General features: G+C 41.6%; 1 protein-coding gene across 1 annotated transcript in view; it reads right to left on the bottom strand.

The window, feature by feature from the left end:
* Window positions 1-15,714, bottom strand: part of FER1L6 (fer-1 like family member 6) — a 129,054-nt gene that overhangs the window by 55,037 nt on the left and 58,303 nt on the right. Inside the window, exons 17-25 of the mRNA XM_087890886.1 lie at window positions 12,869-12,988; window positions 10,593-10,745; window positions 9,676-9,862; window positions 7,862-7,986; window positions 6,312-6,446; window positions 4,382-4,531; window positions 3,975-4,085; window positions 3,199-3,360; window positions 453-636 (exon numbers count right to left, since the gene is read on the bottom strand). Coding sequence (XP_087747012.1) covers window positions 453-636; window positions 3,199-3,360; window positions 3,975-4,085; window positions 4,382-4,531; window positions 6,312-6,446; window positions 7,862-7,986; window positions 9,676-9,862; window positions 10,593-10,745; window positions 12,869-12,988 — 1,327 coding nt within the window. The remainder of the gene's footprint in view (window positions 1-452; window positions 637-3,198; window positions 3,361-3,974; window positions 4,086-4,381; window positions 4,532-6,311; window positions 6,447-7,861; window positions 7,987-9,675; window positions 9,863-10,592; window positions 10,746-12,868; window positions 12,989-15,714) is intronic.

The following is a 15,714-nucleotide window of genomic DNA, read 5'->3' as shown; positions in this document are numbered from 1 at the left end:
AAATTTAACAATGAGATATTAACCAATAAATCCTGCTAAAATAGATGTCATAAAAACAACCAACTCAGTGGTGGGTTTCAAATTTTTTTTACTACCGGTTCTATGATTGTGGCTTGGTGGGCATGGCAGGGGAAGGATACTGTAAAATCTCCATTCCCACCCCACTCCAGGGGAAGGTTACTGCAAAATCCCCATTTCCTCCTGATCAGCTGGGACTTGGGAGGCAGAGAAGAGATGGGGGTGAGGCCAGTCAGAATTTTTACTACCAGTTCTCCGAACTACTCAAAATTTCCGCTACCGGTTCTCCAGAACTGGACAGAACCTGCTGAAACCCACCTCTGAACCAGCTCCACTTAATTGCAATAGCAGCTTGGTCTCCAAGGCCTTGCATCTTCACAGCTCTATGAGAAGAAAGGAGGGTGGATTCTGACAGGATCTTTGGCATGACTTACCTTTGTCCACTTCTACAATATCAGCTCCTTCAGCTAAGGAAACAAGAGGTTCCTTGAGTTTATGCAGAAACTGCTTAAGACAGTTGATGGTGTGGGTCCCCACTAGAGTGCTACGGCCAAAGGCTCTCCAGTCAACCACACAGATGCTTAGAGGAGGGTGCAGAAGTTCATTTTCGGGCAATTCCTAACAATGGAGAAACATAAAAGAACCAGTCAGATCTTTCCTTATCTTCTCAAAATGGCATTTTTCATCATTTCCTTTCTGCACATTTTAGTTCTAACTGGAAATGAGTTTTCTATCAAATCCTACAAGAAAATCCTCTGGCGATTGGATTTCTGTAATTTACTTGAGATGATTTGTGTTCCGAATTTTTACAGAAGCCGGATTTCTTTAAATTTCATGTCTTATACTCAATAGAAAGGCCACTGGTGTTTTAGAACCTTTCATCATCTATTTCCATCCAACATGTCCTTTGAACAATCCCATTAAATGTCACAAAGATTAAAATCTATTGGGTTTAAAAAAACTGCAGATGTTTTTCTTAAAAAAAAATAACTTTAGTTGTAGTCCAACCTTACACAAACTTCTCAGTAAAAAATCCCATTTAATTTCAGACAATTTGTGATTTAAAAACAACAAGCCTCAGATCTTGCACCTAATAAATTCCAGTTATTAGATTCACCTTTTTATTCATTTTAATTAAAGTCACGTTTGAAGTCTAAATCCATTTATTGATTCATAAGAACCTTGGAGCAAGTGACTTGTCATAATTTGTTCTTGCCAAACTTGGATAACATGCTATGGTGGATAGACTTTTATATTAGACACAATTTATTTGATTAGTCTACCTGATTAATTTTTTATGAAACATAAATTCTTTGATTATCACTTCAATAGGAGCGTATTGAACTGACACTTCTGAAACTGCATACAAATTAAGATAATTAAAACATCAAAGCCATACTTGTCCAAATGTTCTAATGAACTTCACCAATCATAAAGTGCACAGCAAGATATATACATTATGCAAAGATCTAAAATAAGTATATTATCTGATAATGTGAAAAACAAAAAAAAGCACAAACGAATTATAAATTTGCAAACTATATGCATGAATTCTCAGTATTTTTTAAAGAAAACATTCTTAAACATGTAGAAAAGAAATGAAATGAAACAGACTGATAAATAAGCAATCAAACAAAATCAGATTCAGCAAGTTTTCTCTCTTTGTTACACAAGCTAAAGAGAGAGTGGGGGGAGAGATTGATTTATACCCTCTCTTGGTCCCCGCCTTAGAGCTTCCTGTTCCTGTGTAAGAGCAGGTATTCTGATTGGTTGTCAGACACCCATGGGGCCATGCAGGTGTAGGTTGTCTTGACCCAAACCTGGTTGAATCTTGCTGGGTGATGATGTGATGAAGGGGCTTTGGGCAATTCCTATTATGGCTTTGTCCTAAACTGGCCCAGTCTTTGTCTTGTAAATAGGTTGGCACCAAAATATCTGCTGGAGGGGGGGCAGGGAGCTGAGGCTCTGTGTTTATGTCTTTAGAAACATGTTCCTCCTTTAGGGAAAATATAATATTCTTTTTAATATTTCCTAGAATACTTCATTTTTCTAGGAGAAGGGTGGGTGCTAACTTTCTACAACCTTAATGCTGTAATCAACAATCCTATAATATTTCTCTTAAAATTATATGCCAGATGCTGCTAGAAATGTGAAGTACATAGGGCGCAATTAAAGTTAGCAAAAAACAATGCAAGAGGAGTTTGGGAAGTTAAACCTTCCATTATTTTCTTTCTGGACATAGTTTCTTAAAACAATATGGTAAGAATTTCCTCTCTCCTGTGCAGTCAGCGTTAGGGATAAAAATTTCGTGGATATGAACAGTACTGTAATTCTAACTGTTGGTTATTAGCTCTCCCACAAGAATGGCAGCTGAAAAAGGTAGGAAAGTTATACTTAATGCCATTTGACATTTTAAAAATGAAATGAAACTCACAATCGGATTGTATTCTCTTACTTCAACCATATTTTAAGTGTCAGGCCCCATGAGCCAAGATAAACAAGTGGAATTACTTCTGAGCCATTTCCCTTATTGTTCCTCACCTATAGAGGGAAATCTTGCTAAACTAAAGCAACTATTTGCATCATATAGTAATAGCAATAGCACTTAGACTTATATACCGCTTCATAGTGCTTTGCAGCCCTCTCTAAGCGGTTTACAGAGTCAGCATATTGCCCCCAACAATCTGGGTCCTCATTTTACCAACCTTGGAAAGATGGAAGGCTGAGTCAACCTTGAGCCTGATGAGATTTGATCTGCCAAACTGCTGGCAGCCAGTGATCAGCAGAAGTAGCCTGCAGTACTGCACTCTAACCACTGCGCCACCGGGGCTCATATGCTCTGAGAATTGCTAGGGAGGAGCCATGTTAACTCTCTTCCTCCCAACCAAATTATCTAAGCTTCCCTGCCTCTTTGGCCTCTGGAATGCAGCCCCTCCCACCTGGGAATCCAGACTGCATTCCACTACAGTAAGGCAAGCTGTAAGCTAAGTGATTTGTTCAAAGTTATCCACTGTCCTTCAGAACTAAATCAAACCTGAAGCTCATGTCTCCCATGGGTTGCATTGTGCTAGACAATTGAATTATTCTTATGAAATTCTATCTAATTCTATTGCATCCTTTTAATCAAAAGGCAAAGATTGCAAAGATGAATATATTTAGCAGAAATTTGTATGCATGTACCACTTCAAACCGGTCTGACAGGGTAGTAAAGTTAGGGTTTTTTTTGTAGCTCTGGATCACAGAGGATTTCACTCCTTTACTGGCACATTCAATGAAGACTTGGGGACGATCAACAGATAGAAACTGCACTTTCTTCAATTCCCGAAGACCCCAGAATAGAACCTGTGGCAGGGAAAGAAATAATATGTAACTTCTACAGAACTCGCTTCAGGGATCAATGTATTAAATACAACAACCCTTTAGAGGAGGTGATAATTTGGATCCTCACACTTCAGGTGGAGAGAGGAGAAGATAAAGTTGGTAAAAAGAGGATTGGCTGTGGATAGGTGGTGATTGGGTTGACCATGAAGCCATGAGATCAATCTTCTGTTTTTCTTTCGAGCAGCTTATAAAGCATAAAGCAACTGACCCCGGATTGTGTTAATTAACTAATTCATTAGTTAATAAGAAAGAGAAGTAAAAGAATCATTGAGGAAGAAGAGGCACACAACTTAGATCTCTCTTTCTTGGCTAAGAATCTCAAAGTATAATGTCAACACACCATGAATTGCGAGGATCTATTTAAATGTGAGACAATCATGAGATCTCTCTCTCTCCCCCTCCTCCCTCCCTCCGTCTTTTAAGTGCAAAACATCTGGCAGGGAAAGAATGAAATCCATACAGGTGTGCATCAGAAGTACAAATGGATGTGAACAAACTCACTTTGCCTCAGCACATTTACATGCACTACACAAGGGCTCAGAGGATCATTAGGCGGTTCATTTATCTGAACTTACCTCTACTCTATATTTACTTAATACAGGTCGTATATTGGCTGGGACTGCATAGATTAGGCTGGCATCTGGAGGATCAAGAGGTGGAAGGTTTTCTGGGCCAGAATCAGGGACCTATAGTACAAAAACACATGTTATTGTTCAGCCGTGATGTTATTAAAAGCACTCTGAAAAAAAATCCTGCAATTCTCCCTGGAATTAACCTAATCATCTATTGATCAAATCAACAATCCTTCTGCCTCCAACTTTTAATTCAAATAAAATCTTCCTATAATGTTTTTCTACATCTTCCTATAAACATCATTCTTACTGGAAACTATATAGATCTATCTAGGTGATCACTAGAAGTCAGAATAAAACAAGAGTAAAATTGAATTCATTTATTAAAAATGAAATTGTTCCAAACTCACCTGAAGCAGCTCAAATGCAGCCAGAAGATCCCCCCCTGAAAGACTGCCACAGTAGATAGGATGGTAACTAAGTTTTGGGGGCTCATATTTGTCCTCCACCAGCCTAGTTACTGGAGCAGCCACAGTTGCACCGATATATTCTGATTTTCCCTATATGTTTAAAAAGAAAAAAAAAATACACAATGCCATTTATGTTCACATTCTGCTGATCCAGATAGCAGCATAGCAGCATGATAGCAGCATAGCAATATTAAATATCTGGATTCCACAGAAATTTGTTTATCTAGCTTAGTACTTCCATATGGCTTCAATCAATCAACTAAGTGGCCCAGAAGTCTACTGATAGATGTAGAAAACCCCTATCCATATGGCTGCTAAGAAACAACACTGATTTGATGGCACATAATCAATTAACACAGATTAAATGACAAGTGTGCCGTCATTTAATGAAATATACTAAACCCTTGGTGATATTTCAGAAGCAAGAATGGGCATCATGTCAATATTCCCTTAGTCAAGGTACAGTATGCAATTAGCTCACCTGAGCTCATTAAATTCTGATATCCTATATGTTGACCAACTCAAGATTTGGCAAGATAAGCATCCATTTCCCCCAAAGAACACCTGGGACCCATCACCCAAATTAAAATAATTGTGTACGATGCTTAACACTCATAGGACCCCCCCTGGTACCTTGTGGTGCCAACAATTTATTAGATCTCAGGTAACAACCCAGGAATCTTGCAGAAATTCCAACGAGACTTCAGATTGAAGCGATTGTGTTGTTCAGATGTTTCATTACCCAAACTAGGTAACATCATCAATGCACTGATGGATAATGGTGGATAATGAAACATCTGCAGGAAAACAAGCAAGCTCAGAGGGTACCAAGGAGCCCTCATTTCAACCCTGAGCTACAAATATTCTCCTTTATTGAGACTTCAGGGTCTTTTTTATGAGAGCCCAGTGAGAGATGGTTGAAATCATCCTTTCATAAAATTTGGGAGGATTTGGATAGGGACACCAAACCTGTAGTAAAATTGGGGCCTGGGGATTTTAAAATATGGATGTTTTGTTTCCAGGTAAGCATCTACTTCTCAAGGCTCTTATTTGACCTGTTAGATTAGTCTTCATTTGCCTGATTGAGGTTTTTTCCTTGTCCTTCTGGATTTTTTAATAGAATAGAATAGAATAGAATAGAATAGAATAGAATAGAATAGAATAGAATAGAATAGAATAGGGTAGGGTAGGGTAGGGTAGGGTAGGGTAGGGTAGGGTAGGGTAGGGTAGGGTAGGGTAGGGTAGGGTAGAGTAGAGTAGAGTAGAATAGAATAGAATAGAATAGAATAGAATAGAATAGAATAGAATTACAGAGTTGGAAGGGACCATGTAGGTCATCTAGTCCAACCCCCCCACCAAGCAGGAGACCCTACACCTCTTTCTGACAGATGGCAGTCCAGTCTCTTCTTGAAAGCTTCCAGTGATGAAGCTCCCGCAATTTCTCCTCATTTCTAGGTTGAATCTCTCCTTGATCAGTTTCCATCCATTATTCCTTGTCTGGCCTTCTGGTGCTTTGGAAAATAGGTTGACCCCCTCCCTCCTCTCTGTGGCAGCCCCTCAAATATTGGAAGACTGCTATCGTGTCCCCCTAGCATACAGTATATTAGATCCAACACTGTTGATTCCTAGAAAAGACAACAAATCAGTGTTTTACTCAGCTCTTTCACTGTATTAATAGAAATAGAATATTTTTTTTCTAGAGCAGCCTCAGCTTCTATGTGTCATTTGCACCTTGCGCCTGACATAGTGATGCTTTCAAAAATATTTTTTTTAAAAAAAGCCTCTGCAATTCATTACATTGAACATTACATTACATTAAGCCTTTTTTTTAAAAAAAACATGTATATAAGTATCGGAAAATTATCTTTACCACAGCATCATCATCATAGAGTTCCACAATGATTATAGGAGGGAATTCGGCAATTTCCTTGGCTTCACCATGAAGCTGAATATTATTAAAAAGCAACATTTGATTCCAAGTGGGAGACAAAGTTTGCTGAATGATCTACGGGAGAATGGAAAAAAATAGCATATTAACAATAGCGGGGCTTGCAAGAAGATATTGCAGTTTATTCTGGCAATTACCTGATATCTTTCAAAGCAAGTTAAAAAGGTTAAAACAGATGGTTGATTGTCTTTTTTCTTCAGTCTTTGGGTTTTTTTTAAATTATACTGTCTGACTATCTTTATTTCATGTTACCCACAATCACCACAGAGGCGGGTGATCGATTCAGCCAACAATTTACAGAATACATTTTCCTATACCTGCTCACATCTGCAGAAGGATTTCTTCTGGGTTGCATTATCTAATAACATCAAGCTTACCACGACCTTGTTCCTCTATGTCAGTTTCCCAGCCTCTGGAATTTTAAGATGTGTGGACTTCAACTCCCAGAATTCCCCAGCCAGCAATGTTATCTGATGAATTCTGGGAGTTGAAATCCACACATTTTACAATCCCCTAGGTCAGGGGTGTCAAACTCGATTCTATTGTTGTGGCCCGCCAGTGTACAGTGGACCTGGCAGCAGATTCGGACAGTGAGGAGACTAGAGAGGAACATGGGCCAGTCCTGGAGTCTGGGGAAGGCTCTGATGTGGGCTCTGCGTCAAAGGCAGAGAGGGGGCCAGCGCCATATGCCAGTTATCAGCTGCCTTTGGAGTCAGACATCAGTGAGGCAGACGAACAGCCGGAGCCTGTTCCCAGTATGCGCATGCGCAGAGTTGTCAGACGAAGGCAACAGCTAAAGAACAAGGGTCGACTTGGGAGTAAGGCCATAGGTGGATGATGAATGGCCCTTCCCAGAGGGAATAAAAGAGGAGCAAAAGGGGAGTGGAGTTTGCAGGAGACAATTAGTTCATTACTGCATTCTTGCCAAGTATTGCAGAGTCTGAAAGATATCGGCCTGGCCACTCTCCAACCCTAATAAAGGTCAGTAATTGTGAACTATCTTGAAAGACTGTGGGAGAAGAGAGACTTTGCTGGAGAGGAATTCGCTGTAAATTAAATAAAAGGGGTTTATCGGGACAAGGACTCGGCTTCGTGCTGCTGGGGAAGCCTAGTCAGAACATCCATTGAGGGCAGCATCAAGGGTTTTTTGTTTGGGTGGGCATGGCCAGCTCAATGTCACTCATTTTGGGGACGTCTGTGGTGGCCCGAGCACACTGCCAGCAAAAACGGCCTCTCGAGCTCTGTATTCACCTACGATGGCCTCCTGCAACCCTCTGCCAGCAAAAACGGAGCTTGGGAGCTCCATTTTTGCTGGCAGAGGCAATGCAGGCCAGTCCTTCGCTGTTTCCAGGGTGGCCCAGCGGGCCATATCTAAGCACCCTGTGGGCCAAATCCAGCTTTGATTTTCACACCCATGCCCTAGGTTGAGACACACTGCTCTAACAACATTAATTATCCCCATTTTCCCTTACCTTTGTGGTCTGGCAGTGGGAAACAAAAGTCACTTTAGCAAAAGGATCCGAGAGGCCGCTGCTGTCAGCTGCGATTAATCCTCTTGCTTGATACATGTGAGCTCTCAGTTGAAAAATATTCTTGGCTGCAAGCAGGTAATGGAGAGAGTTATGCATCTCGTTTGGGGATGACCAGGAGCATGATAGAAACATGGTAGTAGGAGAAGGGACTATAAAAGAACATGGAACAGATTGTATTGTTTTTCTTCTAACTGATTCATGGTGGGATCAACACTATCTGGAAAATAGCCTAGTTCTTCCTTGTTTTTCCCCAGAGGAAAAAAATCCAGTTCAAGTTGTATATTTTGTATAATCAAAATTGTATACTTTGGGCTTTTTCTTTCACTCCTTCCCCACCAACATATGAGCAGTATACAATTCTCTGCATCTAGTTTTTCAGTACTTCTTGGGCTGACCATGAGAACATTTACATGGTTATTTCAAGATGTAACAGTAACAAGAGTTGGAAGGGGCCTTGGAGCAGGGGTGAAATCCAGCAGGTTCTGACAGGTTCTGGAGAACCGGTAGCGGAAATTTTGAATAGTTTGGAGAACCGGTAAATACCACCTCTGGCTGGCCTCAGAGTGGAGTGGGAATGGGAATTTTGCAGTATCCTTCCCCTGGAGTGGAATGAGAATGGAGATTTTTCAGTATCCTTCCTCTGCCACTCCCACCAAGCTCCGCCCACCAAGCCAGACCCACAGAACCGATTGTAAAAAAATTTGGATTTCACCACTGCCTTGGAGGTCATCTAGTCCAACCCCCTGCTCATGCAGGAGACCTGTATTAGGGATTCAAACCGCCAAACTGCTGACCTTTCTGATCGACAAGCTCAGTGTCTTGGCCACTGAGCCACCTAGTCAGGCTTAGTTGTGCTTCAAAATGCCCTCGTTTAAGCAGGGTGGGTTTAATTTATGTATTTAAGAAAATGTACATGGTTGCACAATTAACTCTCAGGATATTTTTGCTATGAGGATGAAATGCCCAAAGTCCCAACCCCTCATACATGCGGAAAATTAAATTGAGCCCTTATTTGTCCCTGATTAGATGAGTAAATTCATGTCAGATACTTTATAACAAAATGGATGAGGCAATTGGTCAGGATTTTACTAGTCCTTGCTTTCTAATAGAAGGGATTTATGTAGTCATATAATCCAATGTATGGCTTCTGTTTAATTTTCTTTATCAAAAATGATTCCATCTAAGGTAAGTATGTTCTTGTTGAGTATCACATATAATCAGGAAAATTCAATCAATTTTCTTTGAAACCAATGATCTAGGTCAGGGGTTGGCAACGTTAAACATTCAAAGAACCACAAAGGTCCTAACCAGAAGCCCCCTGTTTAATTCTGGAGCTGACCGGAAGTCCGGTTCCCCCACCATAGAGTCTCCTCCTAGCGTGGCGTCTTTTTTCCTCTACCAGTCCTAACCCTATCAATTGTGGGCTGACCTGAAAACCCGCCTCTTGCCATAGAGTCTCTTCCTGGCATGCCCTGCTTCCCGCCCCCACCCACCCAACTGGAAGCTCCTCTCAAAATTGCGGTGCCGACTGGTGACAGGGAGCCGCAGCAGAGGGATGAAAGAGCCACATGCGGTTCCAGAGCCGCAGGTTGCTGATCCCTGATCTAGGTTTTATCTTCTGCAAAAACCGAGGATAATTTTCACATTTTAATTATGCCCTTTAAAGTTTCAAAGAAGTGCATAAAGTTAAAAGCAATAACAATAACATATACATTAGATAATTTGCTAGTACCCAAATACAAAGTGTGTCTCACTTTTGTAGATCAGATTGGCAGGGTAGGAAGTAAGATGGGATCCTGTACTTTCTGCCATTGGTGCTTCTGTTTCATATCCAACTGGTAAGTTTTCGAAAATAGCATGGGCATAGTTACTAGAGCCAAGCCAGAGATAAGTGTCAACTTTTCCATGGACATTCCAACCTGGAGGCCTTTTTCCTGGCAACTAAAGGAAAAAAGTTAAAATATCAAATCCCCAATGATATTTCTAACCATATTTCTTTTCATAATACTCCACTGGTGGCATCATCTAGATGACTTCTGTTGATCATAAGAAGCTAAGCAGGGTCCAGCTGGGATAGTACTTGGAAGGGAGTCTATCAGGATATCCTATGGCTGTAGCCAGGCCAGAATTTAAAAAAGGAGTATAGAAGAAAACAATGGCAAAATACAATCTGTACTGTGGAAAGATAGATCAATAGATCAGTCTAAAAATAGTGGAGAATATCAATCTGAATAATAGGAGAGATGTTTAGATAGAGAGGAGAGGAGAAAATCTGCCACTATTAACTTGCCACGATGCCTATAGTAGATTTATAAAGTTTTTTGGAGGGAAAAGCACCTTTTAAAATCATTTTTTCGGCCAAAGAGGTTGTAGAAAAAATGCTTTTAAAAGTAAAAAAACAACCTCCGATGATCGTGCTGCTCAGCTGGGCAATGGGGGCGGGCAGGGATTTTTGCTACCGGTTCCCCGAACCACCCGCCGCCATCGCTACCGGATTGGGCAATCCGGTCTGAACTGGAACCATTTCACCCCTGATCTGTGGGATGTAGGCATTTCCTGTCCATGAAAATATCTTTCTCCATGGAACCAGTCCCTGATGCCCAAAAGATTGGATGCAACTGCTATAAAACTTAGTGAGGATTAAGATTATTTTATTTCTTTTCAGCCTTACTTTCAAAAAATGGGTTTTAATCTTCCCGCAATGTTTGCCCCGCTGCTCCTTCACCGGGGAATACAGCACGTCTTTGGCTGGGATTCTTGTATAGGCGATTCTTTTATTGTTGCTAAGCATCCAGATGAAGATGTCGGGCACTGTATGTTGAGGCTGGGAAAGAGGAACATTGACAGCTTTAAGGCAGGCGCCCAGCTTGCAAAATCTGTTTTTGAAGCAGCAGCAATTTGAAAAATTCAGATGGATGAACAAAGGTTCAGTTAAACGCATCAAGCTCTTATTTCAAAATTAAAACATAGGCATAGCTTTGCATTCACAAGCCTCTATTTAGGGCACGATATTATACCTTTTTTTAATGGCACTCAGAGCTCAGATTTGAGGGTTTATTTATTGCATGTTTTGATCTCTAACTTTCAGCTTTTGTTTTTTGTAGCATAAGCACATGCTGATCCTACCCAGTTTGACATCATTAAATATATTGGAATGAGGAAAATTAATCCTTCATTCCAGTCCTGTAGCTCCTTCTTTTAGACTGCCAATTCTACACAGGGGAGCGTGTGATTTTTGTGTGTGTTTGTGTTTAAATCCATGGCAATAATAGAGGGTTTTTAAGACCCTATGCCCATGTAATTTTCTTTTTTAAAAAAAGAAAGAAAAAAGGAAGGGCTGTAGAAAAAAGACAAATAAAGCTACTTTTCACAATTCATGTTTGTACATCAGAATTGGGCAACCATGAAAAACCAACCATGAAAAATAATAATAACCCCAATACTTACATGTTGTCTTGCTAGGGACTCACAAACATTCAGTACATTATAGAGTAAAATTAAAATTACTGTTCTGACCTAGGCTTCCTGAGTCATTAAATCTCACAAGTAGTCCCAAAAACCTTTTTTATTGCAACAGCTGTATATTCTCTTTCATTCACAGATGAGTCCCAATTAGTTATAAAGAGTCCTTCGGGAGAAATCCTTCGGGATAATCACCCACCTTTATCTCCCTTGACACGCTGCCAAAGACCTAATTAGCAAAGCCACATGGAGTCCAGAATCAAACAGAGCTTCAGGCTTTAAGCTGAACCGAATGAACAAACATTGCTTCCTGCAAAGGCCCACGTGCCTTTCCTCCTCTATTAAGTCTTATGGGAGGGGCCAATCATCTCCAAGCCCTACTCCCGAGTTGTCCCTTTTGTTTTAGCTATTCTTGCCTTCTGGCAGCTCTGTGCATGCGTGCACTGGGAACAGGTTCCGCTTTCTCGCTAAGGTCCGATTCTGGAGGCTCCGGAGGCAGCACATACCTCCCAGATGGCCCTTTCTCTGCCTCTGATGCAGAGCCCTTGTCCGAGCCTTCCCCAGACTCCAGAACTGGCCCATGGTCCACCCCAGCCTGCTCACTGTCCGACTCTGCTGCTAGCTCCACAGGCTGTTGGCGGACCACAACAATTACATGCAGACATCAGCTGACTCAGTTGGGTAGAGAGTGAGATTGAATGTCCTCAGTCCAAATGTATACATTACAACATAAGAAAATTTTTGTAAACTACACACACACACACACACACACACAGAGAGAGAGAGAGAGAGAGAGAGAGAGAGAGAGAGAGGAGTTCTTTTAAAAATGTAAATATTTGTCAGCACTTCAAGCTGCATTTACTCTAGTGCTGACATAAGAAGGAGAAGCGGAGGCGTCTGGAAAGGAACGTTTGACTTTTCACCTACTTATTTTCCCTGGAGATAATATCCCCTAGGAGATGGGATGGGAGGGGGGGAAATTCATTTGAGCTGGAGCAGTAGATTAGGGGTAGAGTGACTTGGAAGATGGCCAATGAGTGCAGGGGAGTGGGGAACAGAAAGGGAGGGTTTTGGGTCTGGAAGTCAGTGTTGGCTGCGATGTAGTCGGAGTTAGAATGTCGTGCTAAATAAATGGGAGTTTTCTTCAAAGACTTTGTTTGAAATGCAATTTATTTGAGACGACCTCGAAACCTGACAATATTAGGATATAGGCTAAGGAGACATTATGCTTTCTCTTGTAAAGTGAATCTTGACCATAAGTTCCAGTCCCAATGGAGATGTCAAGAAGCATATCTATTGGTGCTGATTCTTAGTATTGTCTAATTAGTCATGCTTTTATTCTTTACATTGGAGGAGCCCATAGCAATTTGCAAGCAATGCCCAGGTCTCAGAAAACACTAGCTATCACAAATCATTTCTAAGGCAGAAAGTAGGGTGTTGCCTTTGAAGATCAAGTGGATGAAGAAAGGAAACTCGAGCAGTTACCTCGTCAATTAAGAACCGAATCCTCTCTATAAAGTTTTGTGTTTCACGCATCATTTCATCTAGCGAAATCTTCTTTTTTTGCTGCTGGAGAATCCCTTTAGCATCCTTTGACATGGCTTCCTGTAAAAGCACAGAGAAACAACGGATCTGTAGGAGTGGCGAATATCTGTAGCTTGGATGTAGGATGAGGGTGGAGGTTTGTTCTCCGAGCTTGTGGGTTGGTTTCATTACTGGGCTAGGTAACATCTTCAGGGGAATTTAGGGAAATCTTTCCTTTAATCTTTCCTAAATCTCTCCCTAAATTCTGTTGAAGTTGTTACCTAGCCTGGTAACAAAATGTTTGGTAATAAAACCAACCCAAAAGCTTGGAGAACAAATCTCCACCCTCAATAGCAATAGCACTTATACTTATATACTGCTTTACAGTGCTCTCTAAGCGGTTCTACAGAGTCAGCCTATTGCCCCCAACAATTTGGGGTCTCATTTTACCCACCTCGGAAGGATGGAAGGCTGAGCCAACCTTGAGCTTGGTGAGATTTGAACTGCCAACTTGCAGTTAGCCGGCAGTCAGCAGAAGTAGTCTGCAGTACTGCACTCTAACCACTGTGCCACCATGGCTCAAACAACTGATTAGTTCTGGGACTCACGCAATTCCAGGGGATGCAAACGCTCTAGTTTGCAGTATGAAGGCAACCTGCAACTCTAAGTCCTTTGAGAGGAAGTGCAAAATTCCAACCCCTCAAAGTTAAGTTAATTCTTCCAATTGCAGTGTTTGGAAGGACAAGAAGGTGGAGGCATTAAGTGGGCATTTTCTTAATACTGCCTCCCCAATGGACAGATTTGCCTATGGAGGTGCCAATGACAACATCACATCAGCAGCCATGCATCCTAAGACTTTTGAAGGCCAATAGATTTTAAAAGGTGACTTCCCAGCCTCAAGAAAGTTGCCAGACTCTCTACTAGGATATACAAAAGAGAGATTCCCATGGTTTTCCAGGAGAGATTCCCATAGTTCTTTGCCCACATTAGCAACATCCTATAGGGATTTATAGGGATGTGGTGACTCAGTGGCTAAGACGCTGAGCTTGTCGATCAAAAGGTCGGCAGTTCAGCGGTTCGAATCCCTAGTGCTGCGTAATGGGGTGAGCTCCCATTACTTGTCCCAACTTCTGCCAACCTAGCAGTTCGAAAGCACCTTAAAAATGCAAAATAGAAAAATAGGGACCACCTTTGGTGGGATGGTAACAGCGTTTCGTGTGCCTCTAGATTGAGTCATGCCAGCCACATGACCAAGGAGACGTCTTTGGACAGCACTGGCTCTTCAGCTTTGAAACGGAGATGAACACCACCCCTAGAGTCGGGAATGACTAGCACATATGTGCAAGGGGAACCTTTACCTTTACTTTTTTATAGGGATTTATTGCTATACAAGTAATCCTCAAATTACGACCACAACTTTGTCCATCTCAAAGTGGTTGTTCAGTGAGTTATATCCGATTTTACAGTGTAAGTGAATCATGCGGTCATTAAGAGAATTTGGCTTTCCCGATTGACTTTGCTTGTTGGAAGCCATCTTGGAAAGTTGTAAATGGTGATCACATGATCCTCGGATCCTGCAACTATTATAAATACATGCCAGTTGCCCAGTGCCCAAATTTTGATCATATGACCATGGAGATGGTCATAAGTCTCTTCAAATGGTTACTACATGGATGTTCGTAAGTCAAGGACTATGTGTAACTAAATGTCCTCCTGCCCAAGTTTCATGCCATCTGTGGTGGTTGTTTTAAATGACAGTGTGTCACTAGTGGCGACTGAATTACAACAAAAATACCTGTAATGATCTTTCCATTTGTCACTGTCTTTTAGCACATTCCCACATTTCTCCTTCAGATCTGTGCAAGTGAACAGAACTGGACCAGTGCTGTACATCAGGCTGGGTGGTGACCACATTTAGCATTTCATGAGTGATCGAATTCCATGGTAGGTGCTGAGCATACAATTGTCCATTGTAATGTCTTTGCCATTATGTGTTGTGGGAACTCAGCCATTTTGGTTATGGCTTGCCCTATTCCCTATTCCCAACCTCCCGTGTAATGGAGTATAGTGTAGTGACACACTGTCATTTAAAACAACAACCACAGATGGCATGAAACTTGGGAAGGGGGACATTTAGTTACACATAGTTTATTCATGAATGAAGACAAATATATGTGTCCCAGGATAATGTTGTAAATTCCAATCTGGTTCGGTCACCAGGACCAGAGATTTAATCTATCAAGCTTTCATACTCATGCTGGAGCCCATCCTCAGAGAACTTCTCTCTAGCACAGGGGTCAGCAACCTTAAACACTCAAAGAGCCACAAAGGTCCTAACCTGAAGCCCCCCGTTCAATTCTATAGCCGAACAGAAGTCTGGTTCCCCCACCATTGAGTCTTCTCCTAATGTGGCATCCTTTTTCCCCTGCCAACTGGAAGTCCAGTTCCCCCATCATAGAGTCTCCTCCTACCTCGGCGTCCTTTTTCCTCTACCTGTCCTAACTGAAAGCCCTATCCATTGTGGAGCCGACTGGTGACAGGGAGCCTCAGCAGAGGGATGAAAGAACCACATGTGGCTCCAGAGCCACGGGTTGCCGACCCCTGCTCTATCAAAATGTGTGCTTAAGGCTATTCTATACGTCATATTTATGTGGTGCTTTCCTATTGGTTGATTGGTGTGTTGATGACCAGCGGACCAGCGATTGATGGCCAGCACAAGTCTGAAAGCTCAGAAGAGTAAACCTCTGGTCCCAGTGACTGACTCAGATTCGATCTTGGAACAGTTTATTCAGTTCATTCATTAAATT

The sequence above is a fragment of the Pantherophis guttatus genome, chromosome 3 (assembly GCF_059756535.1).
Source record: "Pantherophis guttatus breed Tessera chromosome 3, ASM5975653v1, whole genome shotgun sequence".
NCBI classification, from domain to species: domain Eukaryota; kingdom Metazoa; phylum Chordata; class Lepidosauria; order Squamata; family Colubridae; genus Pantherophis; species Pantherophis guttatus.
This window is presented reverse-complemented; position numbering and strand designations above follow the sequence as displayed.